The sequence below is a fragment of the Pituophis catenifer genome, unplaced genomic scaffold (assembly GCF_029215685.1).
Source record: "Pituophis catenifer annectens isolate HBS135680 unplaced genomic scaffold, rPitCat1.0.hap2 SCAF_8, whole genome shotgun sequence".
Taxonomy (NCBI): Eukaryota; Metazoa; Chordata; class Lepidosauria; order Squamata; family Colubridae; genus Pituophis; species Pituophis catenifer.
In genome coordinates this window covers 30,475,782-30,499,933 of record NW_027256888.1, presented here as the reverse complement: position 1 = coordinate 30,499,933, position 24,152 = coordinate 30,475,782, and the positions used below count along the sequence as shown (strand labels likewise).

The window sequence follows — 24,152 nt, the reverse complement described above, 5'->3', positions numbered from 1 at the left end:
TCCACCCCCCCCCCAGATGACCCTCTTAACTAGGGCTTATTTTTGGGGCAGAGCTTATGCGAGCAAGAAAAAAAAATCAGGCTGGGTGTTATGGGTGTTTGGGGTACGTCTTATTTTTGGGGAAACACTATTTAGCAGCATGAGAAAAAGTGAATTGTCAAATTCTATTACTTTCTCAGGGTCTGTCAGTTTTCTTGGCACAAGTCTGAATCTAATGTGGTTCACTCATTACTTTTATAGACATCTACTGATGACTATAGAGCTAGATACTTTAATAATTACCATAGTTTTTCTTGTTTATTGCATTTGCCCAGTGCAGTTATGTGGGAAAAGCTATTTCATTCTTCAGTTTCAATTTTATTTGTTAGGATCTCATATTTTCAGATAAGGAGACATGGCTTACTAGTACTGTAATTAAATAAAGCAAAAAAATAAGATCTAAACAGTCATACAGAAATATTTAATGCATTTTCTAATGAAATCATCACAGTAACATAACTTTATTTTACTGTAATGAAATGCAGTTTTACCACACCAGTATAAATTAAAACATAAGATCAATGTTTAATACATCTCTAGAAATATTACAGGTGCAATTGTCATAATCAGCAACTGAACTGTTCAAGCAAGAAAAAAAATCTCCCTCAGATATCCCATTCTGTTCCAACATAAATAAGGCTCTGTAATTAGTTGTATTATTACAGGTAAATCCTTTTTGTTGAATACTCAGATATGCTAATTTCAGACACATGAGCAGAGGCACATTTTATGTGCTTGTAAGAAGTTGGGTAAGAACATAAAACACTGCATTAGATCATACTATATATATATATATGAATTACTAAATTAAAATACATCTGGGATATGAGTTGGTATCACTTCACATCACAAAGGGCACTGTAAATTAATACAATAGGCAACTTTGGTAGAGAGCCTATGGCAAACTACGTGTATAGATGAGAGTTTGAAACTTAAAACAGAAGTTTTAAAAACATGCTACAGGAAAAATCATTTTAGATCTGCATGATTAGCACAAAGAAATGTTTAATTTTAGAGGAAGCATCCCAAAATTCCTAAAATGTTTTACCCATAAGTTAAATTCTGTTAATGGTAATTTATAAATGTAAGAGGTATACAAGTGCAAAATTCATTGTTTAGCTCCCCCCCCCCCCCGTATAATTTTCTCTGAAATGGTGTTGAAATGCCTAATCACAATGAAAATTAATTATTGCAGAGAAACATTCTCAAGCATTCTGAAAAGCCATGTAATATTATCTGGGCTGTTTAACAAAGCAGTTTGCAGTACTGATTCAGGATTTTTACTCTGATAATCCTCTGAAATATTTTTTTTCCAAAGACATGGATCAGTATCTTTGGATTATATGATTTAGAAGAAAAAAAATACAGACTATTTTACTTTGGCAATAAAAATAACCTCTTGTTACAAGGACTTCCATGCATAGAATAAAGCATCTGATTTTGTTTGCCCTCCTTAAAGTGACTTCCTGTGCAGTTTTGATAATAGTTTTGATATTTACTTTCAAAACAAGCTTATCAATAGAGATAGGAAGGGCAAACAAAAAACAGAAATCATAGCATGCAAACAAACCTTATAATACAACTATACTTTTATCACTAATTCATATTTGAATAACCATTAAGATGGTACAACCTTTAGAATTTTCAATTGGCCATCACTCATGAACTTTATACAATATATCAGCTTTATTAGGTAAATAAAACCTCATATCAAATATTTGCAATACTTCTCCCTAATAAATGAATATTCAAAATGCAAAAAAAAATTATTAGGGATGGTAAAATTCAGTTGTTCCGTCAATTATTGGCTTGTATTACAGAATTTTTCAAGTAACTCAATTCTATTTCAAATCAACTATTACCACTTCAAAATTCCTCAAAATAAACATTTTAATTTCTGTAATATTTACAAATAAGGACCTATTAATTATCTAGTCCCTTAATTAAACAGTAATGAATTTAAAACTATGGTAATCAAGTATCAGGATGGGTTACAAAGAAATATAAAAATCCTTTCATTAGAAACTTGCCAAGTTTATGGAGGCTTTTGAATATAAAAATTACATTATTAAAGTAAAATCAATAGTGTGACTCATTTATATTTAATATAACCTAATTTGTAGAAACAAAAACTATAATATGTATATTTCATGCAAATTATAACATTTTTCTGCCTTTATTTGATATAGGTATGTAAAACAAAAAGACCTTCATTTAGGGAAATATTCTCCAGTGCTTGAACATGCAGTTGCTATCAGGTACACAATTAAACTGAATGAACAGAAATTAAACAGAATTGTTCCAATTCTTAGTAGAATAGTAATATTCTCTTTACATTTCACAAAATTGGTATATAACAGGATTTTTAATAGTACAAAAACTGCATAAGACTAAGTTATTATTTTGCAACAGAAACATAGTTTAAACAAATTTGGCTGTTTAACTTGCAACTACTAAACTGCAGGGTTTAACATGCTTCACCCACGTTTATTAACCTGTTCAATCTGTTTTTCTTGCAGAAGATCTAAACTGTCACAAGACTTTTATGATATCCAAACTCTTAAGCTTAAATGGCACAAGAAATACTTCCTTCTTGTTAACAAATTTAGCTGGTCACAGTACATCTCAATATGAGAAACCACCATTTCAATAAGATGCATCAATTGTAAGGAGGCTCAGTTGGGGCTCAGGAGAGAGAAATGCTCTTCTGGAATGTAAAGAGGTAATGTGGAATAACTATACATTTCATGAATTAACCCAATAATGATCTGTTGTAAAATGGGCCAAATCGTAGTTTTCAAAGGACAGCTCAATTCAAGATGATTCAGAAACAGGAACTAACCATCAATTTCTTCCATGCTAAAGCAGCAAGGCCCAAACTGGAGTTTATGAACTTCTTATAAATTATATAACATCCAACTGCACTATCATGGCAGATCTAACAATTCAGAGTGCATCCAGTGCAGGTTTTCAGATTTTGTTTTCTCCATCTTTCTTACTTCGTAAAACCACATTTTCCTAAATCAACTCCTAAATTCCAGCAGTTTACTTTTCAAAAAAATCCAGCCTTTCTTTTGTATCACAAAACTGCACCTTATATTAAAGTATTGTACTGTTCAACAAATGAACCTCCTCTTCACTTTCCTCTCTCTCCTCAGCTATTGAGTTCAGTTGAACATTATTGATGCGGGATCTTGGTTTGCCATCTGGGCCATGTGTCGAAGGATATCTTTTTTTGTGATAATGCCAAGGAGGCGCCTAGAAAGAGATACACAAAGTATGGCTAATTAACTACAATATTTAAAGTCAATCAATTTTTCTTGTAAACAAAATCCTTTTTGTTGATAGTAACAGAAGAGCAAAGCCTGATTATTTCAAAGAATGCATTTTGACAGGAAGTAACCATCATTTTATTAAAACTGTGAAAGTAAAGAGGATGGTCACTAAACTATTACCTACTTTCACCTAAGAAATAACTAAGCTACCACCCACTGATAATTTGTTGTTGATTATCATACGCTAACAAAAAAGTAACAAAGGTGAAAAAGATTTGAGTAAATGAAATTGATCTCATTACAAAAATGAAATATAGTTGAATCTAGGCAAGCTCAAAATTGCTTGATAATTCATTTTCGAGAATTCAATTTTGAGAAACTGAATAAAATGCTTTAGATGTTTCTATAAGAGATATGCAGATAAGCTTGAACAATAATCACAAATCATCTGAAATTCAGATTTTTTAAAAAAAAGTTAGTCATATTTTCCCCAAATTAAAAAGCAATGCTTTTATGATCAAAGTCTTGATATTATCAAAGAGTGAAGCTGTCCTAAGAAATACTATTACAGGAGAGGCAGAGAGATATGTTACTCTGGTTAGTAGTTGTACTGTAACTGACTTTATAAAAGGAGGCATGAAAAACTTGTGAAATATTAGAAAAAATACAAGTTAAATAAGAATGTAAGCAGTTAACCTGGAATACAGTGTTTATTTTTAACTTTTTTAATTGCAGAGCAGCAATTGCTAAGTGTCATAGAATACAGCAAAAGGGATAACTGATAAATATAATTAGTGTTGATCAGAAAATACAGGAAATCCTAAAATAAGATCTAAAATATTCTATTGTAGATGTCAAGACTAAAGTGTCATATGCAGCTTAAGTAATACCTAAAATTAAAAATGAAAACTCTAATCAAAGAGTTTTGGCAGGTTTTATCTAATTTCACAAAACCAAGGGGAGAAAAAGATGTATGCTAACCTATGTGAGAATACTAGAATTTCTAGCACCAAGATTGCTAAAATACTACTTAGGTCCTATTTTATTCAGCATGTTTCCAACAAATGGATGTTAAATATTATGTTTCAAATTCACATGATATTTTAATTTAAAAGCTTTTAGAATTGTATATGATTTCTTGTCCAGATGTTATAATAGAACACTGAACAATTCACAAGTTTCATGCTTCCTGATGTCTAAAGTGTCAAATGAGATCTGATATATCTAATCACCAAGGGTTCGACGTGCTGCTTTAGTTGCTCGAGATGCTCTAATATGTTCTTCTTTGTGATGATTCCCAAGACAATCCTGAAACAGATCATGTTATGCTAATAACTGTGTGTGAAAAAAAATGAAATGAAATGAAAACATGGATTGCAGAATTGGTAGTAATGAAAACAGTGAAATGAAAATCTTTGCGGTCAACATCTCTTTCACAAGATGTAAAATTTACGGTGAGGACTTAAAACAAGAATGAATTTAAACATGATGAACACTGGTTAGGCATTTACTGCTGTCACTAAAACCTCCAGTTTCCTAAGGCTGAATGAAATGCAAGAATGAGCTTAGATATTTCTGCAGATAGGAATTCTGAGCTTTTTATAAATATCAGATGCTATGCATTTTATCCAGCTTTTTCTGGATTCAAATCATATGAAAGATTTTAAATATGCATTTAAATTTAAATGCAGAACCATTTCGCTTGATTTCTGCATTTAGAATATAGTGAATTGCATATTAATACATTTATTTTGAATTATTTTTAACATGAGAATAGAAGGGAAGAATATGTTGAGGTTTTATCAGTGCCATCTAGGATCAAAATCAGGGAGTCATGACAAAGGAAGACAGTTGGCAGAATTACATATCTAATCTGGGGTCAGTCACCAGGACCAGAGGTTTAGTTTTCCAGGCTTTTGGACTCATGCTGGAGCCCATCCTCAGGGAATTTCTCTCTCACCATTCTGGTCCCTGTGACCGACCCAGGTTGGATCCTGCAAAATTATCCTGGGACACATATATTTTTTGCCTTCATTTGTGATATATGATTACAAAGTTCCACATCCTGATTCCTGGAAATCCTGCTTAAGTTACTTCTAAATTTTTCTTACAAATCATACAGAGAGAGAAATAAGTTTTAAACTCTCTACTATAAAGTAATTTTATAATATGTGTAATAAAACTGAGCACGTTTTGTGTAATAGAAACTGAGGGACCGTATATTCTAGTCTCACCTTAGGCACAAAGCTAATTGGGTGATCTTGGGCGAATCACAGGAAGGAGGCAATAGCTAATCATTTCTGAAAAACATTGCCAAAAAAACTACAGGACTTAAGGAGTTGCTAGGAGTAAAAACTAATTCAAAGACATAGAGAGAGGGACGGACGGACGGACAAACAGAGATGATATAGTCATTTGTTGAATTTGTAAGGTGCCTCAGTCATCCAAGAGATGCCAGGCAACAGTGTGTGTGTGTTTGTACACACACATCCGTGTGCACGCACACACACACACACACACATATATATATACTGTATATTATTGTTTAATGAAGAAGTGGTATTGGTAAAATGCTGCACAAAGAAACTATTTTTTCTTTCAAGTATAGTGCAGTATTTTATTTCCTTGATAATGTAAGAAATATTTGAAAATCATGGAACTGAACCAAAATCTACTGTTAATTTTTTAAAACAGAAAATTTGTTAGATTTTTTTTTGGACACGTATATATTTTACTGTACCACATTTTCAACTCTTTCTCTAGGGAAGTGTCCTAACAGAAAAGTCTACTGCTAGAACTGTTGCATTGATAGTGGTATACTCAAGTATTGTATTTCTAATGAGTTTACCAACTGAGCTTGCCTCTCAAATTGAAGAGAATGAAATCTGGTTACTGTTGACATTATCAAATGCAAAGAATACTACAAAGTTAAACTTATTAAATTAACATAAATGCTATATCTGCAGGCTAACTATTTTTGTCCATAAAAATTCATTCACTAAAACATTAAAATAATATTTTGGTTATCTAGGGTGGCCTTTTTACTTAGTTTATTACTTTCCAAAATAATTATGAACTTTTATTTTGTCTATATATCTTACTATACTAACTTTATGTGATCACTTCAAATTTCTAAAACGCTATTTCGACTCATTATAATATTTTATATCCTCACTCCATAACTGGAGCTCAATCACATTGACTGGAAAACAATGTAACACTGGGCCTAATATGTGAAGAATGTAATTACAATCTGACTTCCGGTTTGACGCCGCGGCGAGACAGGCGGGGAAATAGTGGGCTCTGACGAGCCCCACAAAAACCCCGACTGCCGAACCGCCGCCGATGGGTCTTCGGACCGGAACCGTCCTGCAGGGACGAGGATGGAAGAGAGGCGCCTCGGACGACCAAGAGGAACTGGCAAGTTCCTTGGAGGTCAGAGGGATCTCTCTGCAAGTCGGGGGGAGGGGCGGAAGCCATAGCAGCTGCCATGAAGCTGGGACAAGCCGGGCAAGTGATGTGCAGGAGGAAAGCGGAAAAGAACGATGCTCTTTGAAGCCGGGTGAGTGACAACCAACCCAGGCTTGAAACAACGTTTGGAGTAATGGTTATTTTTTATTTGTTAGACCCCTAGCCTTAAAACAGCGGCTGAGGAGCTATGGGGCATAGAAGATTTTAAGATGAAATTTTTAAAAGAAAAGAAAAAGACCCAACTGAAAATTGATATTTGAATAGACTAAATTGGAAAAATAAACATTGAGACTTGGTTCAAAATTGAACAAGCTTTAAATTTTTATTGGATTTTAAAGAAAAGAAGAAAAAGAAGAATTATTATCTTTAGAATACAGAAGGAGAAAATCAAGCTGGAACGTTATATAATTGAAACAAAATGGCGATTTGCATGACTAAAGAAAATTGTGGATTGTAGAGTGACACCTTCTGGTTTAAAAAGAAACATTGTAACCTGCTCCTTGTTTGGGAACATTGTGAATATTACAGATAACAACTGTGGGATTTTGGCGGTGGAGCTGTTTTTTCTTTGTCTGCAGGCGGCTTGACTTTGGGGGAAAAAATAAGAGAAAATATAATGGAACTCTTACAATTGGACTAATTGGTGCAGGAACAAAAGAAGTCAAATGGCACAGGAACAAAAGAAGAAAATTGATGTGATTTGCTTGAAATAGAAGTAAGAAAAAGAACTAAATTGACACATGGAGAATTAAATTGTGAACATTGAAGTTGAAATGAAATATATGCTAACAGACAAGGAAATGAGGAATGATACACACATGGCTGGAAAAAAGTAGAAACAATGTAATTAAAAATAAAGCAATGTATAGATGGACAGTAATAATAAAAAGGAGGTTTTTATAGATGAATAAAAATGAATATGAATATGAGAAGAATTTGATATAGCATATAAAAAATTGAAATAAAGAAGAAAGTTAGAATATGAGAGGAACAGAATATACTAACAGAAATCTATTAATTTACATAAGGATGTGTTTGGAGTAAGAACTAAGCCTCAATGTTAAATTCTTACAAAGATGATAATGATAATGTGATTGAACATGAATAAGTAATGTATAGATGGATCGTAAAATTAAAAAAAAGGGTGATTATGCTGGGATAAGCAGCAACTAAGGGGATTATGGCTGGGATAGACAGCAAAACAAAGATGATTTTACTGGGTATAACAGTAAAATAAGATGATTATACTGGGCATAACAGTAAAGATAAAAATAATTATGCTGGGATTGACAGTAAAAATGATGATTATACTGTGTAACAGTAAAACTTAAGATGCTTATGCTGTGATTAACAGCCAAAAGAAGATGATTAAGATGAAGATTATATACTGGGATAAACTTTTAGAATAAAGATGACCATACTGGAATTAATATTAACAATGAGATGATTATGTTGTGATTAAAAGGGTTAAGCTGAGATAAATAGTAAAATGAAGATGATAAATGCTAATAGTTAAAATACTGCGTAAATACTTTGATGATTTATACTTTTAAGATATATCCATCCATATTAAAAGGAAAAAAAATTGAAATGATATTGAATTAAGTATTTTAAGATCAGTGTAATAGGTTTTAAGAATTTTTTTTATTAGATAGAATTTATGGCAATAATGTTAGAGAATATTAAGTTGTGTTATTTGAAAATTAAGATTTATGGTGAAATAATAGAAAGGTAATTGATTTGTGTAAAATAATATAAATTGGATAATTTTTTTCTTTTTTTTTTTCTTTTTTTAAAAAAAGATGGTTATTAGTGGGGATTTGGGGAAAGCTTTTGTTAAAGAGGAATTAGTAATTGTACTTATTTATGACCGGATCAATGGCTCGTTCTGAAATGTTATTTTGTATATTTATGTGTCTTAAAAAAATTAAAAAAATTGTTCAAAAAAATGTAATTACAATCTGATGCACTGTTGATCAGAGAGAGACCTGTCAATAGAAATGCTTTCTAGGTATCTATCTGCATGGAATCATATCAAAAAAAGCTACATAGATAAACACAACATTTAACCGATGCTTTATTTCTATATATGAAAGACATGGAAGATGATTTACAATGTTCAACAAATTTCCTCCTCTGTCACAGCTTTATGATAGAAATGACTGGCAGATTATGGTCTTGCATCTTTAGGTAAAAGACTAATCTTAGGATAGAAAGCAGAAATCTGGAAATACTCAGCAGCGAAATAAATCAGGAACAGGTATCAAAACTGGAAACTCACCATGGAGTTTTGAAATCAGTCCTATTTGGGGGGGCGTGTCTCAATAAGGTTTTCTTTTTAGAAAACAATGTTTAAAAAATAAAGTAAAAGGACAACCAAACTTTTTTAAAAAAAAAAAAAAGCCATGTACATTTCATATTTCTAATAGATTTGCAGAGACTGCAAGTTATACCAAAGCTCAATTCAACCCATTGTGGCCAATAGCTGGTTGGAATGTGTAGTCCAACATCTGGAAGTATTAAACTGGAAACAATGGCTTTTTAAAAATCACACAGGAGAGGTGGATATCTTCTAAGGGATGGAAGGCCAACCTATAGATGTAGGCGCATTTGAAATGCTTGGGTAAATTTCAAGAATATTCTGTGTAGACTACGCAGTGTAGAAAAGTAGAGAATAAGAAATAAAAAATGGCAGTTTGCAGGGAATGGGGAGACACTTGTCAAAATAAGAATAGTAAACGGCTCAATGACCATTTTTACTCTAGCCCCAATGATGAGTTATTTCACCTTAGTGATAACAATCATACTGACCCTAAGAAATTAAGTGGTTTTTGACAGAAAAAAAGATTGCAGAAGCTCAACCTTGGTAACCACACTTGTCTCCACAGTTCATCCTCACAACCACAGCCTGGGAGAGAGATTGATATGAATAGCTACCTCCAAATACATAGTGACTTCCCTGACTGAGTAGAAACTTGAACCTAGACTTAACTGATTATATTCCAACATTTTACTTTACCATACTGGCTTTTTAGTATCTTTTAAATAAAATGATGCAGAACAAAAATAGTTTCAAATGTATTGTAATTTTACAATTGTAAACAGTTATCTATTTAAAATACTCTAAATATACACTAGAAGAATGACCAAGTTTCCGATGAACTTAATATGATAATGCAATCTAGTATATTCCAAACTATAAGGAAAACTCAATAAACATCACAGTAGCTTACTTGCTTTTAAAAGCTAAGAGATTCAAGAAAGTTCCAAGAAATTATATAGAACAGGAATGGCCACTGCCAGGTTGCAGCTTGTTTGAAACCAGGCCGTACAAGTGATGAGCAAGCGTGCGGGTGAAGCTCCACTCGCGTAAGCGGCAGGAAAGTCCGTGGATGTGAAGACTCACGCAAGCAGTGGGCCCTTGTGCTTGCACACGAACCTCCGCTCACAAAAGCGGACAGCACTTATGTGGCGGGCACTTGTGCTTGTGCATGAAGCTCCATTCACGCAAATGGAGCTTTGTGTACAAGCACTCTCCGCTTGTGAGTGGAGCTTCATGCTTGAGCACTCTCCACTCATGTGAGTGGAGCTTTGCATGCAAGTGGAGTTTTGTGAGCAAGCTCTCCACTCATGAATAAAGCACAATTCGCGTGAGCAGAGGGGCGCTTGCCCATGCCTGCTACTCACACCGGCCCCCATGCCGGCCCAGTTCACCAAGATGGAAAGATTGGGGACCGCTTACATAGAAACAGAATAATAGAATTGGAAGGGAACTTGGAGGTCTTCTAGTTTTTTATTTTTACTTGAAAAATAAAGTTATGGGTGGAGCAAATACAATCTGCAAGACTAACGTTTTTAACAAAGTCTGAAAGAACCATTAAACAATCTGGGGAAAACAAAATCTTGGCAGGGTACACAAGACATTTTTTTTCAATAAAGAACTCACCCATTGTGTGTTACAAGACATTGCCTTAGGCCCAGTTTGCGGAATATGTCCACCACAATCTCCATTGGTGTGTGATCCGTAACTGTAAAAGGGCTCATATCAAGAATGCTCCTAAGCTTCAAAGGTCGAGGACTTTCTGCTGAAAGTGATAAGGTATGCTGGGCAAAACAGACTCTGGAACTGCCAACAATGCCTTCTTGTTTCTTTCTGGCACTTTCTTCAACAAGAACAAAAAAGAAAAATCAGTATGAAGGATTGGATTTTTTTTTTTAAAAAAAAGCAAAGTATTGCTAGATTTCAGCCAATTGCTTCATGTGTGTATTATTATTTCAAATTAATTTTCTCTTCTGAACACCCATATATGGATATATTTCATATTCCCACTGTAAATATGCGTAAAGAAATGGAATAGTTGGGTAGCTAACTGATGTGATTAAAAACATCAAAAATTTGATAGCATATCAGGCCATGCAATGATTCTCTCCCTAGGAATTCTATCTGTATGTACCCATAAGAAATGGGTACGCATGGGAAAGTCAAGGGCTTTAAACGATATGATAAAAAGTAGCCCCAATAACAATCTGCTTCTTTAGTGAATGATCCTTCCCTTCCTTTCCCTTTTCATGAGTTTTTTTTCCTGCTATCTTTTCAGCAGCTCCTTTCTCTTGCTAGTCTATTGATGACACTTGCACTGTATCTATATATCTATCTGGTCTCAGCCTCCTTCCAACTGAATCTCCAAGGTGGCCTAATTAAGAATAATCCTAAATTATATTATAAATACCAAATTGGAAAACATCAATTTTGAGAATTCAATTTTGAGAAACTGAATAGAATGCTTTAAGTGTTTCTATAAGAGATATGCAGATAAATTTGAACAATAGATAATCACAAATAAATCCATCTGAAATTCAGATTTTTTAAAAAAATTAGTCATATTTTCCCCAAATTAAAAAGCAATGTTGTTATGATCAAAGTCTTGGTATTATCAAAGAGTGAAGCTGTCCTAAGAAATACTATTACAGGAGAGGCAGAGAGATATGTTACTCTGGTTAGTAGTTATACTGCAACTGGCTTTATAAAGGAGAGGCATGAAAAACTTGTGAAGTATTAGGAAAAAATACAAGTTAAATAAGAATGTACTGAATGCCTCCTTCCAACTAAATCTCCAAGGCAGCCTAATTAAGAATAATCCTAAATTGCACAACATTTTAAAACACTAGAAATACCAAATTGGAAAACATTAACAGAGAAGAATGCCTTCTGAAAGAAATCTGACTTGGACCAGTATCTAAGATCAGCAGCAGTCCAAAGAAGGCTCTAGAAATTCTTTATATTTTGTAGATTCACAGATCTGATCTAATAAATAACGGGGATTTGAGGCTTTAAATATTATGAATAGTTAAGCTAAGATTAAGGGAAGCGAATTGCACTTACACTAATAAAATGAAATAGCCTCTGATCCAGATACCCCCACAGCTAACTCCCTACTATGACTCCACCTACATATACAGATGGAACAACTAATTTAGGAGGTAATTCAGGATTAAATCTGTGTCTCCAGAGGTTTTAATTGGCTAAGTTCCAATGGATTAATGAATATTTTTATTTTATTATGGTCACTAACCAGAATTTAAAAAATGAACACAAAAATAGAGCATAAACAAAACAATTGATGGTGGGTTTGTCAATATATAATAAATGTGCCCAATTTTACTGGCAGGATAATAAAATGTATCTATGTTCAAAATAATGAATCATATTCTTCATTAAAAAAACAACAACAACAAAAGAATTTCCAGGATATTTTACCATGTAAGAAGTAATAAGGCGGGTCTTACCTGTATCTGTACAGATAGTTCTTGACTTATTAACTCTTTAACTGTTTAGCAACTAATCAGTTAAAATGGCACTGAAAAAAGTGACCTAAGACCAGTCCTTGCCCATACAACTGTTCCAGCATCCCCAGTCCTGTGATCAAAATGTGGTGTTTGGCAACCAGCATATATTTACAATGGTTGCAGCATCCTGGGACCCATGGCTGCCATTTGTAACCTTTGTGGATGGCTTCCAACAAGCAAAGTCAATGGGGAATGCCAGATTCACTTAACAATGATATGATTGACTTAGCAACTATGGCGATTTGTTGAACCTTGGCAAAAAAAAAAGGTTGTAAAATCAGACATGACTCATTTAATAACTGCTTTGCTTAGCAATGCCTTATAAGCACAATCTTAGCCAACATGGGACTTTTTTGTATTGGCCCTCCAAAACTACTGTGTGCAGAGTGTTAAAGCATGATGAAGTTAGTGCTCTTTGTAATTTAGAAATAATTATAAACTGTAGTCTCTCAATGGTTTATAAAAAGGGTTTGGCTGCTGAGAAGGATTATTTTAGGACCTGCTAGTTCTGTTGGATTTCCAGGTCTTGGGTATTTATTTATTATTTATTTATTTATTTTATTTCTATACCGCCCTTCTCCCAAAGGACTCAGGGCGGTGTACAGCCTAATTAAAAACACGACAGACAATATTTAAAAATAATTAAAATTATTAAATAATAGGCCCAATTTATAAAACCCCGAATTTAAAATCCCAATTAAAACCAATTAAAATCTTTATATTGATAGCCCAGCCTGGTGGAACAACATGGTTTTGAAGGCACAGCGAAATACACGGAGATCAGAGATTTTGCGAATTTCTGGGGGGGAGTTCATTCCAAAGGGCAGGGGCTCCCACAGAGAAGGCCCTCCCCCTGGGTGTCGCCAGCCGACATAATTTGGCCGATGGCACCCTGAGGAGGCCCTCTCTGTGGGAGCGGACTGGCTGGTGGGAGGCTACTGGTGGCAGAAGACGGTCTCGAAGGTACCCAGGTCCAATGCCATGGAGAGCTTTAAAGGTGGTAACCAACACCTTGAATCGCACCCGGAAGACCACTGGGCGACAGTGCAGCTCACGCAGGAGGGGTGTCACGTGGGCATGAGTTGCACCCATAACCACTCGCGCTGCTGCATTCTGGACCAGCTGGAGCCTCCGGGTGCTTTTCAAGGGGAGCCCCATGTAGAGAGCATTGCAGTAGTCCAGTCGGGAGGTGACAAGGGCGTGAGTGACTGTGCGCAAGGCGTCGCGGTCCGGAAAGGGTCGCAACTGGCGGATCAGGCGAACTTAAATGCATTTTATGCAATTTAAATGCCGAAGTGCATGCTCATAACCATCAGGAGCACTTTCCTGGAGAAGCTGAGATTTTGAGATTTTTGTGAGATTCCAATCAGATGCAATTTTACCTTACACAGATTCAGTTTCAGCTCTCCAGCCACATTAATATAGCAGCATTGTTCACATCAAGAAAAGCAATGGAAACAAAGCTGCTTCTACACAGAATCCCAGCGAGGAGTAACTCATATGACAATGTGGCCATAGCAACAATCTTTTATAAAAAGGAAGTCCCAATCTTTCAAAGAAGGTCTTGTAAGTAAGAAATGCCTACAACTATCTAGTTACTATATAGATATCTTAACTTTAAAATGTATTAAATCTCTTTTGGCTATCACAAGGCCACAGAAGGACAACTTCACCAGGGTCTATTCTGAAATTCTTATGTTCTATTCAGAATTCTGTATGGCAAAAGATCTACCAAGCATTTCATCTGAACTATCATACCTGCACTGTCCTTAAAACAACTTTGCAATGATAGAATAGGCATATTTGATTTAGATGTGTATTATCTATAAAAATAATTCATTGAAGGTTCTTTTCCATTTGATAAGGAAATAGAAGGAATGCAGGACACGTCCAAAATACACGAGACCAAGCTTATCTGCTCTTTGAATACCATGTCCCCATTTCCTTCCTCAGGGTCATGTATACTTTCTATACTTCTGCTATGACTGCCTTCCTGTTACTCTTTGGAAAAATAACAGATATCCTCCAGCTAATGAAAAGCAATTACCTATTGCAATAGTCAAATCTCTCCTTAGTGCAAATCCTACTAATCTTTGGGATTCTTTTGACATTATTACAGGAAAACCATTACAGCTGGTTTCATTGATCAAATTTTCAATATCATCCACAGTCATATTATCCTGTGTTAATACTGCCAATGGAGCATCATTTCTTCGAGGTCTCATGACATCAGCAGCCAGGGTTGTATGAGTAAATTCTTCCTTAGCATCCAAGAAAGGATATCCATTCAGACGTATGTGTGCTTCATAGATGCCTTCTCTGCCAAAAGCATCTCCAACCCATTTGCTCGTCATTACCGCAGCCATAAGAGGTACAATATACTCTAGTCCCCCTGTTAACTCAAACACAATAACCACTAGAGATACAGTCATCCTTGTCACTCCACCTGGAAGGGAAAATAAAAATAAAAATGGCTTAATCGGCATGCTGTGAAATGCATCAAAATTTCTAGGTATCAACTACCAACTTATGCCTCAGAGACAGCAGCTAAACAAATTAACAACAACAACAACAATAGAAACATGCAAGGAAGATGGTTAAGTACTATACTGCCATTTAACTGTGGGGTCAAAATTAAATCGCAACCCTGCCAGTGCTTATTTGTGAGAAAATTCCACTGAACTTCTATACACACACTTAGTATAGCTCTACAAATATTTTAATAAAGAACTCTGCCAAATCTTACGTTTCTAAAAGATCCTAAGAGGTGCTCAAAGCAACCATATCTGACAAATCTTTAAGCAGCTGGGTCACAGTATCAAGGAGCAAAGTAGTTTTGTTGAATTACTTATATTATGCTTAGATTTGCACTGTAAAACTTGAGGAAATTGCTAAATCTAGGTTCCAAATATACCACCTCTGAGGTTTATAGGGATCTTTCTTGCTCCTAATGGATAATTATTAATTTGCTTTATTTTTTTCAAGATTCCAATATTCAAAAAGAATTAGGCATGCAGATAGCATGCTGCCAAGCATTAGCTTAAAGCTTCAACTTTATTTCCAACCTGCTTCTGGACTGTACTTGGTAAGTGACTACTGTACAGCATACCACTTCTTTAAAAGAAAAAAAAAGGAAATGGAATGGCAAGGAATATCCAAGGCTCTAAAAAGTATATCAAGTAACAACTTCTCCAGCTGGTGTAAAGGTAAAGGAATACTGGTAGTTCTTGACTTACGACCACAATTGAGCCTAAAATTTCTGTCGCTAAGTAAAACATTTGTTAAGTGAGTTTTGCCCCATTTCACGTCCTTTCTTGCCATAGTTGTTAAATAAATCGCTGCAGTTGTTACATTAGCAACACAGTTGTTAAGTGAATCTACTTTCCCCATTGACTTTGCTTATCAGGTCACAGAAGCTGATCACATGACTCCCAAGGCACTGCAAATGTCATAAATATGAATCAGTTGTCAACCATCTGAATTTTGATCACATGACCATGAGGATGCTGTAACAGTCATAAGTGTAAAAATAGTCGTAAGTCAATTTTTTCAGTACCATTGTAACTTCGACCGGTCACTAAATGTAAGTCAAGGACTACTTGTAGTTGTGACTGGGCAACTCACAATGGCAATTATTTTTTGGTACAGGCATCCTTCCACATCATACCATTATAGTTTTCTACAGTTAAATGTTTTCGTATGACAACAATCAGGTCAAATATTTGTATCCACTTGTAACGTAAAATTGGCTGACCATTGGCTGTTAATAATTACCTAAGCATGCAGCAGCACCAACCATAGCGTAGAGTCCCGGAGTTATGCAATCTGCTCCAACTTCACACCACTGCTTGAAGATAAACCAGTCGTGATGATAATAAGCCAATTGTTCCACAGCAATTCCAACAATTCTACCAGCTATTGCTCCAATGGCCATACTGGGTATGAACAAGCCTGATGGAACCTAAAACAACAAAATGTCAAGGAAGATTGTGACTTAGAAGAATGAGTATCTTCTTTTTCAGATTTTTGAAAAGGCTATGGAAGAATTTGCTTGTATAAAGAATTCAGAAACAGAACACCTACAAGCCACATTTGAACAATCATTTCTGAAGAAGAGAATCAGAAACATGCAATGCAAGCAGAGACAAATAGCCTATAAAAGACTTGAATAGCCTGTAAAAACTATTGTCACCAGTAATTCTTGCCATATCGACTCATCGTTTCCTATACATGCATATTTATCTCCCTCACATACCTCAGTGGCAGTGCCTCAGACATTGTGTATGTGAACATCCTAGCAATATGCTTTTTCAGCGTAACAGAATTAGCACATTAACATAGCATGTTTTCCACCATACTGTCTGGAAGCAGACTTTCTACAAAGTACAAAATAATTGTCAGGTTCCGAATCAGGATAAGAAAATAAATCGCAGACAACAGGGTGGATGTTGTTCTAAAGTTTTAATCTTCCTAAATTTGGCATGCTCCGACAATCACCTGGTGCAATTACAGTGAAATATTGTCAGCTCTAACCTTATCGTGCTACTCCTCCCCCAGATTCCACCCAAAATCCCTGTGCTGATTGGAGGGCTCCAGCTGCCTTCCTCTGGCCAGTAATTCAGTGCAATTAGTCCTGGTTCGTTGGAGCTGTTCCGATCGGAATAGGTCTGGTAAGCCTCCATTAATGCTAGCTAACGCAGCCGGCACCTCATCTACACAAATGCAGTCCTATCCGCCCTCAGCTGGAGGCCCTGTGAACAGCTGAAGGAAGAGGATTCCACTGTCTGTATGCAGGAGGAGGCAAGTGACGGCAAGGCAAGATATCCAGGCAGGAACATGAGCTGCACACTCTGTCTCCCTTCGTTCCCACCGGAATGACAGCCACGATGACGTGGACTGACAATAATTTTAAAAAATTTAAGAAATTAAAAATAATGTTAGTCTGAAATTAAAAACTGGCTTGGTGATGAAACAATCAGGGAACCAGTAAATAAGATGACAAAGACTTGTTTCTTTGGCATTTCTGTTAAGAGACAGAATTTTAGAATTATATGACCAAAATCAGAATAAGCTTTTTATCCAGTATTATCATTTGACTTTTAGAGTCTTGACTGTGCTCATTCATCATCCAGCTAGCTGGAATATGCTGCTAAATAAATATAAAGGTTTGAACCGTAGTAGTACTATACAAGCATGAGTGAAGAGTGCACAAGACCCTGAAATCTTACATCAACTTATCCAAAAATACATTATTTCAAAGCAATACAGGTAGTTCTTGGCTTACAACAGTTCATTTAATAACAACAACAACAACAACAACAACTTTATTGTCATTGTACATTTATACACAGTATACCCATACATTGAAATTCACTTAACACCCAAAGACCAGGTCCAACACACATAACAATCCCCAAACACACTCCCACCCACCACAATTCTCCACCCCTAAACCACCCAAACATCACACAACAGACCAAATAATACTGTCCAACAGCTCACTGATGGTGGCCCTTTAGTTCATTGTTGAGTGCAATTATAGCTCTGGGATAAAAACAATTCAGAAAACATGTGGTCTGAGTTTTAAGTGTTCTGTATCTTCTGCCAGAAGGCAACAGTCCAAAAAGATTGTAAGCAGGATGGGATGAATCTCTGAGAATGTTATGCAACTTCCTCAAACAGCGAGATTCAATGATGTCATCCAGGGCTGGTAGCTGGAGTCCGATAATATTCTGGGCAGTTTTTAATGATTTTCTGTAGAGGTTTTTTGTCTGCTAGAGTTGCTCCCATACCATGCAAGAATTTCGTATGTGAGGACACTCTCAATGGTGCTGCGATACAGAAGTAGATGCTGAGATAGATTTATCTTCCTGAGCATTCTCAGGAAGTACAGCCTCTTCTGTGTCTTCTTCACAAGCATGTTAACATTTAGTTATCATTCAAAGTTACAACAGGACTGAAAATTTTGACTTATGACTGTTTTCCAGAGTTACCACCTTTGCAGTATCCCCATATCATATAATCAGATGCCTGGCAATTGGTTCATATTTATGACTGATCCTGTGTCCCAAGGTCATATGATCACCTTTTGCAACCTTTTGACAGGCAAAGTCATTGGGAAACCAGATTCACTTAATAACCGGGTTACTAATTTATCAACTGTTCACTTAATTTACTTAATAAGTGTGACAAAAAAAGATTACAAAATGGGGCAAAACTCACTTAAATGTTTCACTTAACAACATAAATTTTGGGCTCAATAATGGTCACAAGTCAAGGGCTACCTGTAAACAATTTATCTTATGGAAATAAATTAGTTCTGTTCAACTGCCAGTAGAGAGATGGAGAACTAATTAGAGCACTGCAGAAAGAAAAATGAGAGACCAAAACAATGGAGAAAAGTTTGTTTCATCTTACCTTAATACCAAAAGTGAAGACTGTCATTATAATCTTAAATATAAGAGCTAAGCACAGCTGCCATATTGCTGAATATACTCCAGTGCCTGCTGGACGGTCAGGAATGTCATCCACTATTTTACTGACATTCATGTCATTTCGATAATCACAAAGGGAGGATGACTCCAAAGGCCCACAGTCTGTGAAAAGTTCTTTAATTAGTTCACTGGTGTTGACTCTGGTATAGGGGTTTGGAAAAGCAATGACAGCTGTTATTGCTGCTACAATAATAACCTCAAGAACTGGATACTTTCCAAATTTGGTTGATTTCCGTCGACGGCACCAAGCAATGTTGGCACGGATGAAAAATGCTCCCCACAGTCCACCAAATACACCCAGAAGGATGAAGGGCAATAATTCAAATAGATACCATGGAGTGTGATATTCGACATAGAAAAGAACCAGGCGACTGTTTCCAAAAGGATTGATGGATCTCAAAACAAACGCAGCCACCAAAGCAGCAAAAAATGATCTCCACAAAGTCTTCAATGGAAAATAATAACTAACCTATAAAGACAGAAAAAAGAGAATATAAACGGATCTATGGACAAGATTACTTTATTCTAAGTAGTTTGTTGACACAGAGCATCAAGTGGACCTAACCAGATCTCCAAACTTTACTGCCAATGAATCAAACAGGTAGTGTGCCTTTCCTGGGATGTTTCAGCAACCTCCAAGTATCTAGACTCAAAAGAATCTTTGAGCTGGCAAAAGAATCCATTTGAGCTGGATAGACAGGGCTCCTGTGACTCTGGACATGTACAAACAACAGAGCATGTACTCCTCCAGTGCTTTATTTATTTATTTGATTTTTTTTAAATTATAAAATATTTATTATTTTATAAGTAACTCAAGGCAGCAAACACAGATAATACTTCTTCCTCCTATTTTCCCCACAAAAACCTTGTGAGATGGACTGAGCTGAGAGAGACCGACTGGCCCAAAGCGACTCAGATGGTTTTCATGCTTAAAGAAGGACTAGAATTTACAATATCCTGGTTTCTAGGGCAACACCTTAACCACTATACCAACCTGGCTCCTTACAGAGACATTCATACTGGCCAGATCTCAGCGTTACTGCTTAATCCCCAGGGTGCAAAGGACAATTTTACATCTCCCTGCTGTTTGCAGATATTAATCTTGCTATAACCTACAACGCTGTCAAGTTTTATGCTGCAGCACTTAAAATTCGTTACTGAATGACTTGTGCCATAAGGTAGAATGCTTATTTACATTTTGTAGGTATTGTTCTATAACAACCAAGATATTATTTCACATATTAAGTGGAAAGCTATTTAATTTAGGTTTTTAAATGATCATCAGAATAAAACCTTTAACATCAATGAATACAAACTATTGCTAGCTATGATTGATCATTGATAACAAGAATTAATTCATGATTAATGTTATAGTGTACAGATTTTCCTGCATTAAGAACCTATGGCAAATAGGGTCTTCCTGCTGACGTCATGGCACTACCAGTCACAAGAAACAAAGCTCTCTGTTCCTGTGCTTGCTTCTCCCTGTTTGTGGGCTCTGAAAGGAGCCAAAGCCACCTTGTAGGGGTGACGAAGCTAAGGAGGGGCGCTCTGAGAGGTCGCAGGAGAGATCGCAACTCTCCTGCTGAACCCCGGGGCTTTTCCCTCTATGCCACAGCGAGGAGAAGAGGCAGTCTAAGATGGCTGCCACAAAGCCAAGGAACATCTAAGAATTGTGCTGGAGCAGAGTTGGTGAACAGGGCCTGGAACTGGGTGAGAAGAATCCTTTTATTCAAATTTTAGCCGCAAAAGAATATCCAGGAAAAGAGAGGCTCATAACTATTTTTAAAGCAGCAGCGACTTAACACTCTGAGGAAAAATTTAAAACTGAAGGAAAAAAAATTAAAGGGGAAAAGGCAAAAAAATCATTAAAAATATAGAAAATTGGACTTTTAAATTGGACAGATGTTGTTTTGGATAGGCATTTTGAAATGCTGGAATTATCTAGTTAAAAAATTAACATGATTTTTACATTGTAGAAAACTGGAAAAATTGGTTAACATTGAAATTTAAACTAAAAGTGCCACCTGCTGACGAAAGGAAGTATAACACATTCCCAAAATCTTGGAAATGATTACTGGAGACTTAAATGTGAGAATAAGAAAGACACTATCATTAAAATGACCCCTGAAGATTACAACACAAAACGGAATCTATAGAGGGATTTAAGGAGGTTCTGGAAAACATATGAGACTATCCAGAGGAACAGGTTGATCAATTGTGGGATACAAAGAATTAAGAATATTGAATTTTTTGAGGAGTGACTTTAGGTTTGAAAATATGGCTTTTGGATTATTGGACAAAAGAGGGACACAATAAAATTTAACGAGATGCTTCATCAAGAAGAAATGAGTGGAATTTGGGAAGATATGGCGTCGTTAATTCAAAGTACAAGGGAGATACTGATAAGAACTCACAAGGAAATTATGAACCGAATAGAGAGCATAGATGAAAAGCTGGGAAATATAATACAAAGGACAAAGAGTGATCAAGACGCCCATGAAGAGGAGGAGCCAAATGAAAGTATAGATGAAAAAACGGAACAGACAAAACAAATGAAACAAGATGATAAGAAGGAGATAATAACAAAAATAATAAGGATTGATGAAATAAGCCAAGGGGAGAGTATTCTAAGGGAATTAAAAAGGAACCGGAGAATCAGGAAGATATTTCTGGAAGAGAGAGAGGAGCAAGAGTAAATATTTCAAAAGCTAGACAATGGAAAAGGGCAGAGAAGGGAGAAATGTTTAAAATGAGTAGTCAAGATGTGGAAGTAGATAGAAATAAAAATCCAAGAGAGGAATATGGGAGGCAAGCTAAGAAACGAACAATTAAGGCTTGAAGCGGGTAAGAGATGAGGGCTAGAAAGGGAATATGTTTAAATATAGTAGTGGCATAACCAAAATTAGAATAGGGATGGAAACTAGAGGGAAGGGGATTAATAAAATACACATTTTTATATAATAAAATACACATTTTTATATAATAAGGAGAAGTAATAATAAGAGGGGAAATCAGAATTTGAATGATGGTTTTATCAAGTATGTTAAAATAATATGGTGACTGGCATAAAAATAATATATTGAACTACTGAATAACCAAATAATGAAAGATTATAATCCAATATGAATATGTGCATGGTTGTCAAATGATTATAATATTTTATTTGTATTAAAATGTATGACATGTAGAATATGATGATTGACATAAAAATAACACTGAAATATTGAATAATCAAATAATGAAGGATTATAAATTAAATAAGCAAATAATGGAAGATTATAATTTAACATAAATGTTTGTATTATTAGAATTGATTGGCATAAAAATAATACATTGAAATGAAAGACTATAATTTAACATAACTATGCATATTATTATTAGAATTATTTAAGAGTGTTAAATGAAACAAATATAATTAATACTATTTTATCTGATAATATTTTATCTGCATTAAAATGTAGGACATGCAGGATATAGTGTTTGGCATAAAAATAACATCGCAATATTAAATAACTAAATAATTAAGGATTATAATTTGAATAACTAAATAATGGAAGACTATAACGTAACTTAAATATGTGTACTATTTTTAGAATTACATAAGCTAGCTAAATGTAATAAATATGATCAATACTTTATTTGAATTAAAAGGTATGACATTCAGAATATGGTGATTGGCATAAAAATAACATATTGAAATTTTGAATAACTAAATAATGAAAGATTATAATTTAACATAAAATGTGTATTATTATTATTAGAACTATATAAGCTTGTTAAATGTGATAAATATTGTTTTATTTGTACCAAAATGTATGACACTCAGGTGCCACACATTGATATGTTTTTTAAAAATAAAAAACTTTGGGGGGGGGGAAGAACCTATGGCAAATAGGAATTGTCTCTAGAATTTTTTTTTATAAAATGGTACAATTTTTCTTTCATTCTATTGCAAGTGGCTATAACAAGTAACAAGCAAATCCAGGTATTTTCAGTACTGGGTATACATACTTCTTCTAGGCTGAAAAGAACTCCTCCAATTGGGGCACCAAATGCTACTGATACTCCAGCTGCTGAAGCAGCAGATAATACCTAGAGAACAGATTAGATGGTTTTAGATTATCTAAATACCAATTAATGAAACATGCTAAACTTACGTGCAAAGAGTTTGACCTGGCCTATATAATACTAAATATTATAATGTGGCATTTATTAAACACTTATTTTTCTGGATTGCATGGCTATCAAAGAAGTCCAGGAAAAGGCAGTGTTTCTTCATGAAAGCAATGGACAAGGACAGTGAGCAGCTCAATTCCCATCTATAGCACCTTTTCCACTTTGGATCCAAATAGGTACACAGCCCTGTACAGTACTCAAATAACAAACCCTCTTCACATCAATGAAAGCTCCTTATGCTTCTTAATTATGCAAAATCCATATACAAACTTTTCTTCCAACAGAAAGCAACCACATTTCTATTGAAGTAAGGGAGAAGAAAAGTTTCTTTGTGGTGTATACTTCTACATTTAGTCTTGACTGCTTATCAAATTAATCTATTGTCAATATCAGTGCTTCCATGTTACAAAAACAGTATTTACTGGATTAATACAAGCATGTTTTTTACAACAAAAAGGTCCTGCTATACATGAAAAATTAGATTTGCCAATTTAAAATGTAATATTTGGAACACCACCAATAAAGACTAAAACAGTTCATATGTAATTTTAATTTTTTAAAATTTGAAATATCTTGCAAGTTCTACTGAAATTAAAAACTGTAGTTAAAAAAGGTCATACCTCCCTTTTCTTTGCTTCATTTGTGCTGTATTTGGGGAAGAGGTACGAAAAGATGTTTCCCCAGCAACAGGCAACATGTACAAGAGGGCCTTCTTTCCCTAAACTCAAGCCCGAGGCTACAGCCAAGACTAAAGTGACTGTTTTAATCATCAATGTCCACTTGCCCAGGTACCCTCTAATGATGAAGCCACTCAATATTGTTTTGATCTAGAAGAAAAGAAAAGTAC

General features: G+C 35.1%; 1 protein-coding gene across 2 annotated transcripts in view; it reads right to left on the bottom strand.

The window, feature by feature from the left end:
- Nucleotides 1-471: 471 nt before the first annotated feature.
- CLCN3 (chloride voltage-gated channel 3) overlaps nt 472-24,152 on the bottom strand; it is a 78,725-nt gene continuing 55,044 nt past the window's right edge. Inside the window, exons 7-14 of one of the 2 annotated variants that reach the window (XM_070948196.1) lie at nt 23,926-24,132; nt 23,141-23,221; nt 19,050-19,595; nt 16,407-16,593; nt 14,680-15,078; nt 10,732-10,948; nt 4,547-4,622; nt 472-3,297 (exon numbers count right to left, since the gene is read on the bottom strand). In XM_070948196.1, the coding sequence (XP_070804297.1) occupies nt 3,139-3,297; nt 4,547-4,622; nt 10,732-10,948; nt 14,680-15,078; nt 16,407-16,593; nt 19,050-19,595; nt 23,141-23,221; nt 23,926-24,132 (1,872 nt within the window). In that variant the 3' untranslated portion in view covers nt 472-3,138. The remainder of the gene's footprint in view (nt 3,298-4,546; nt 4,623-10,731; nt 10,949-14,679; nt 15,079-16,406; nt 16,594-19,049; nt 19,596-23,140; nt 23,222-23,925; nt 24,133-24,152) is intronic. The other variant, XM_070948195.1, reaches the window with a different exon arrangement.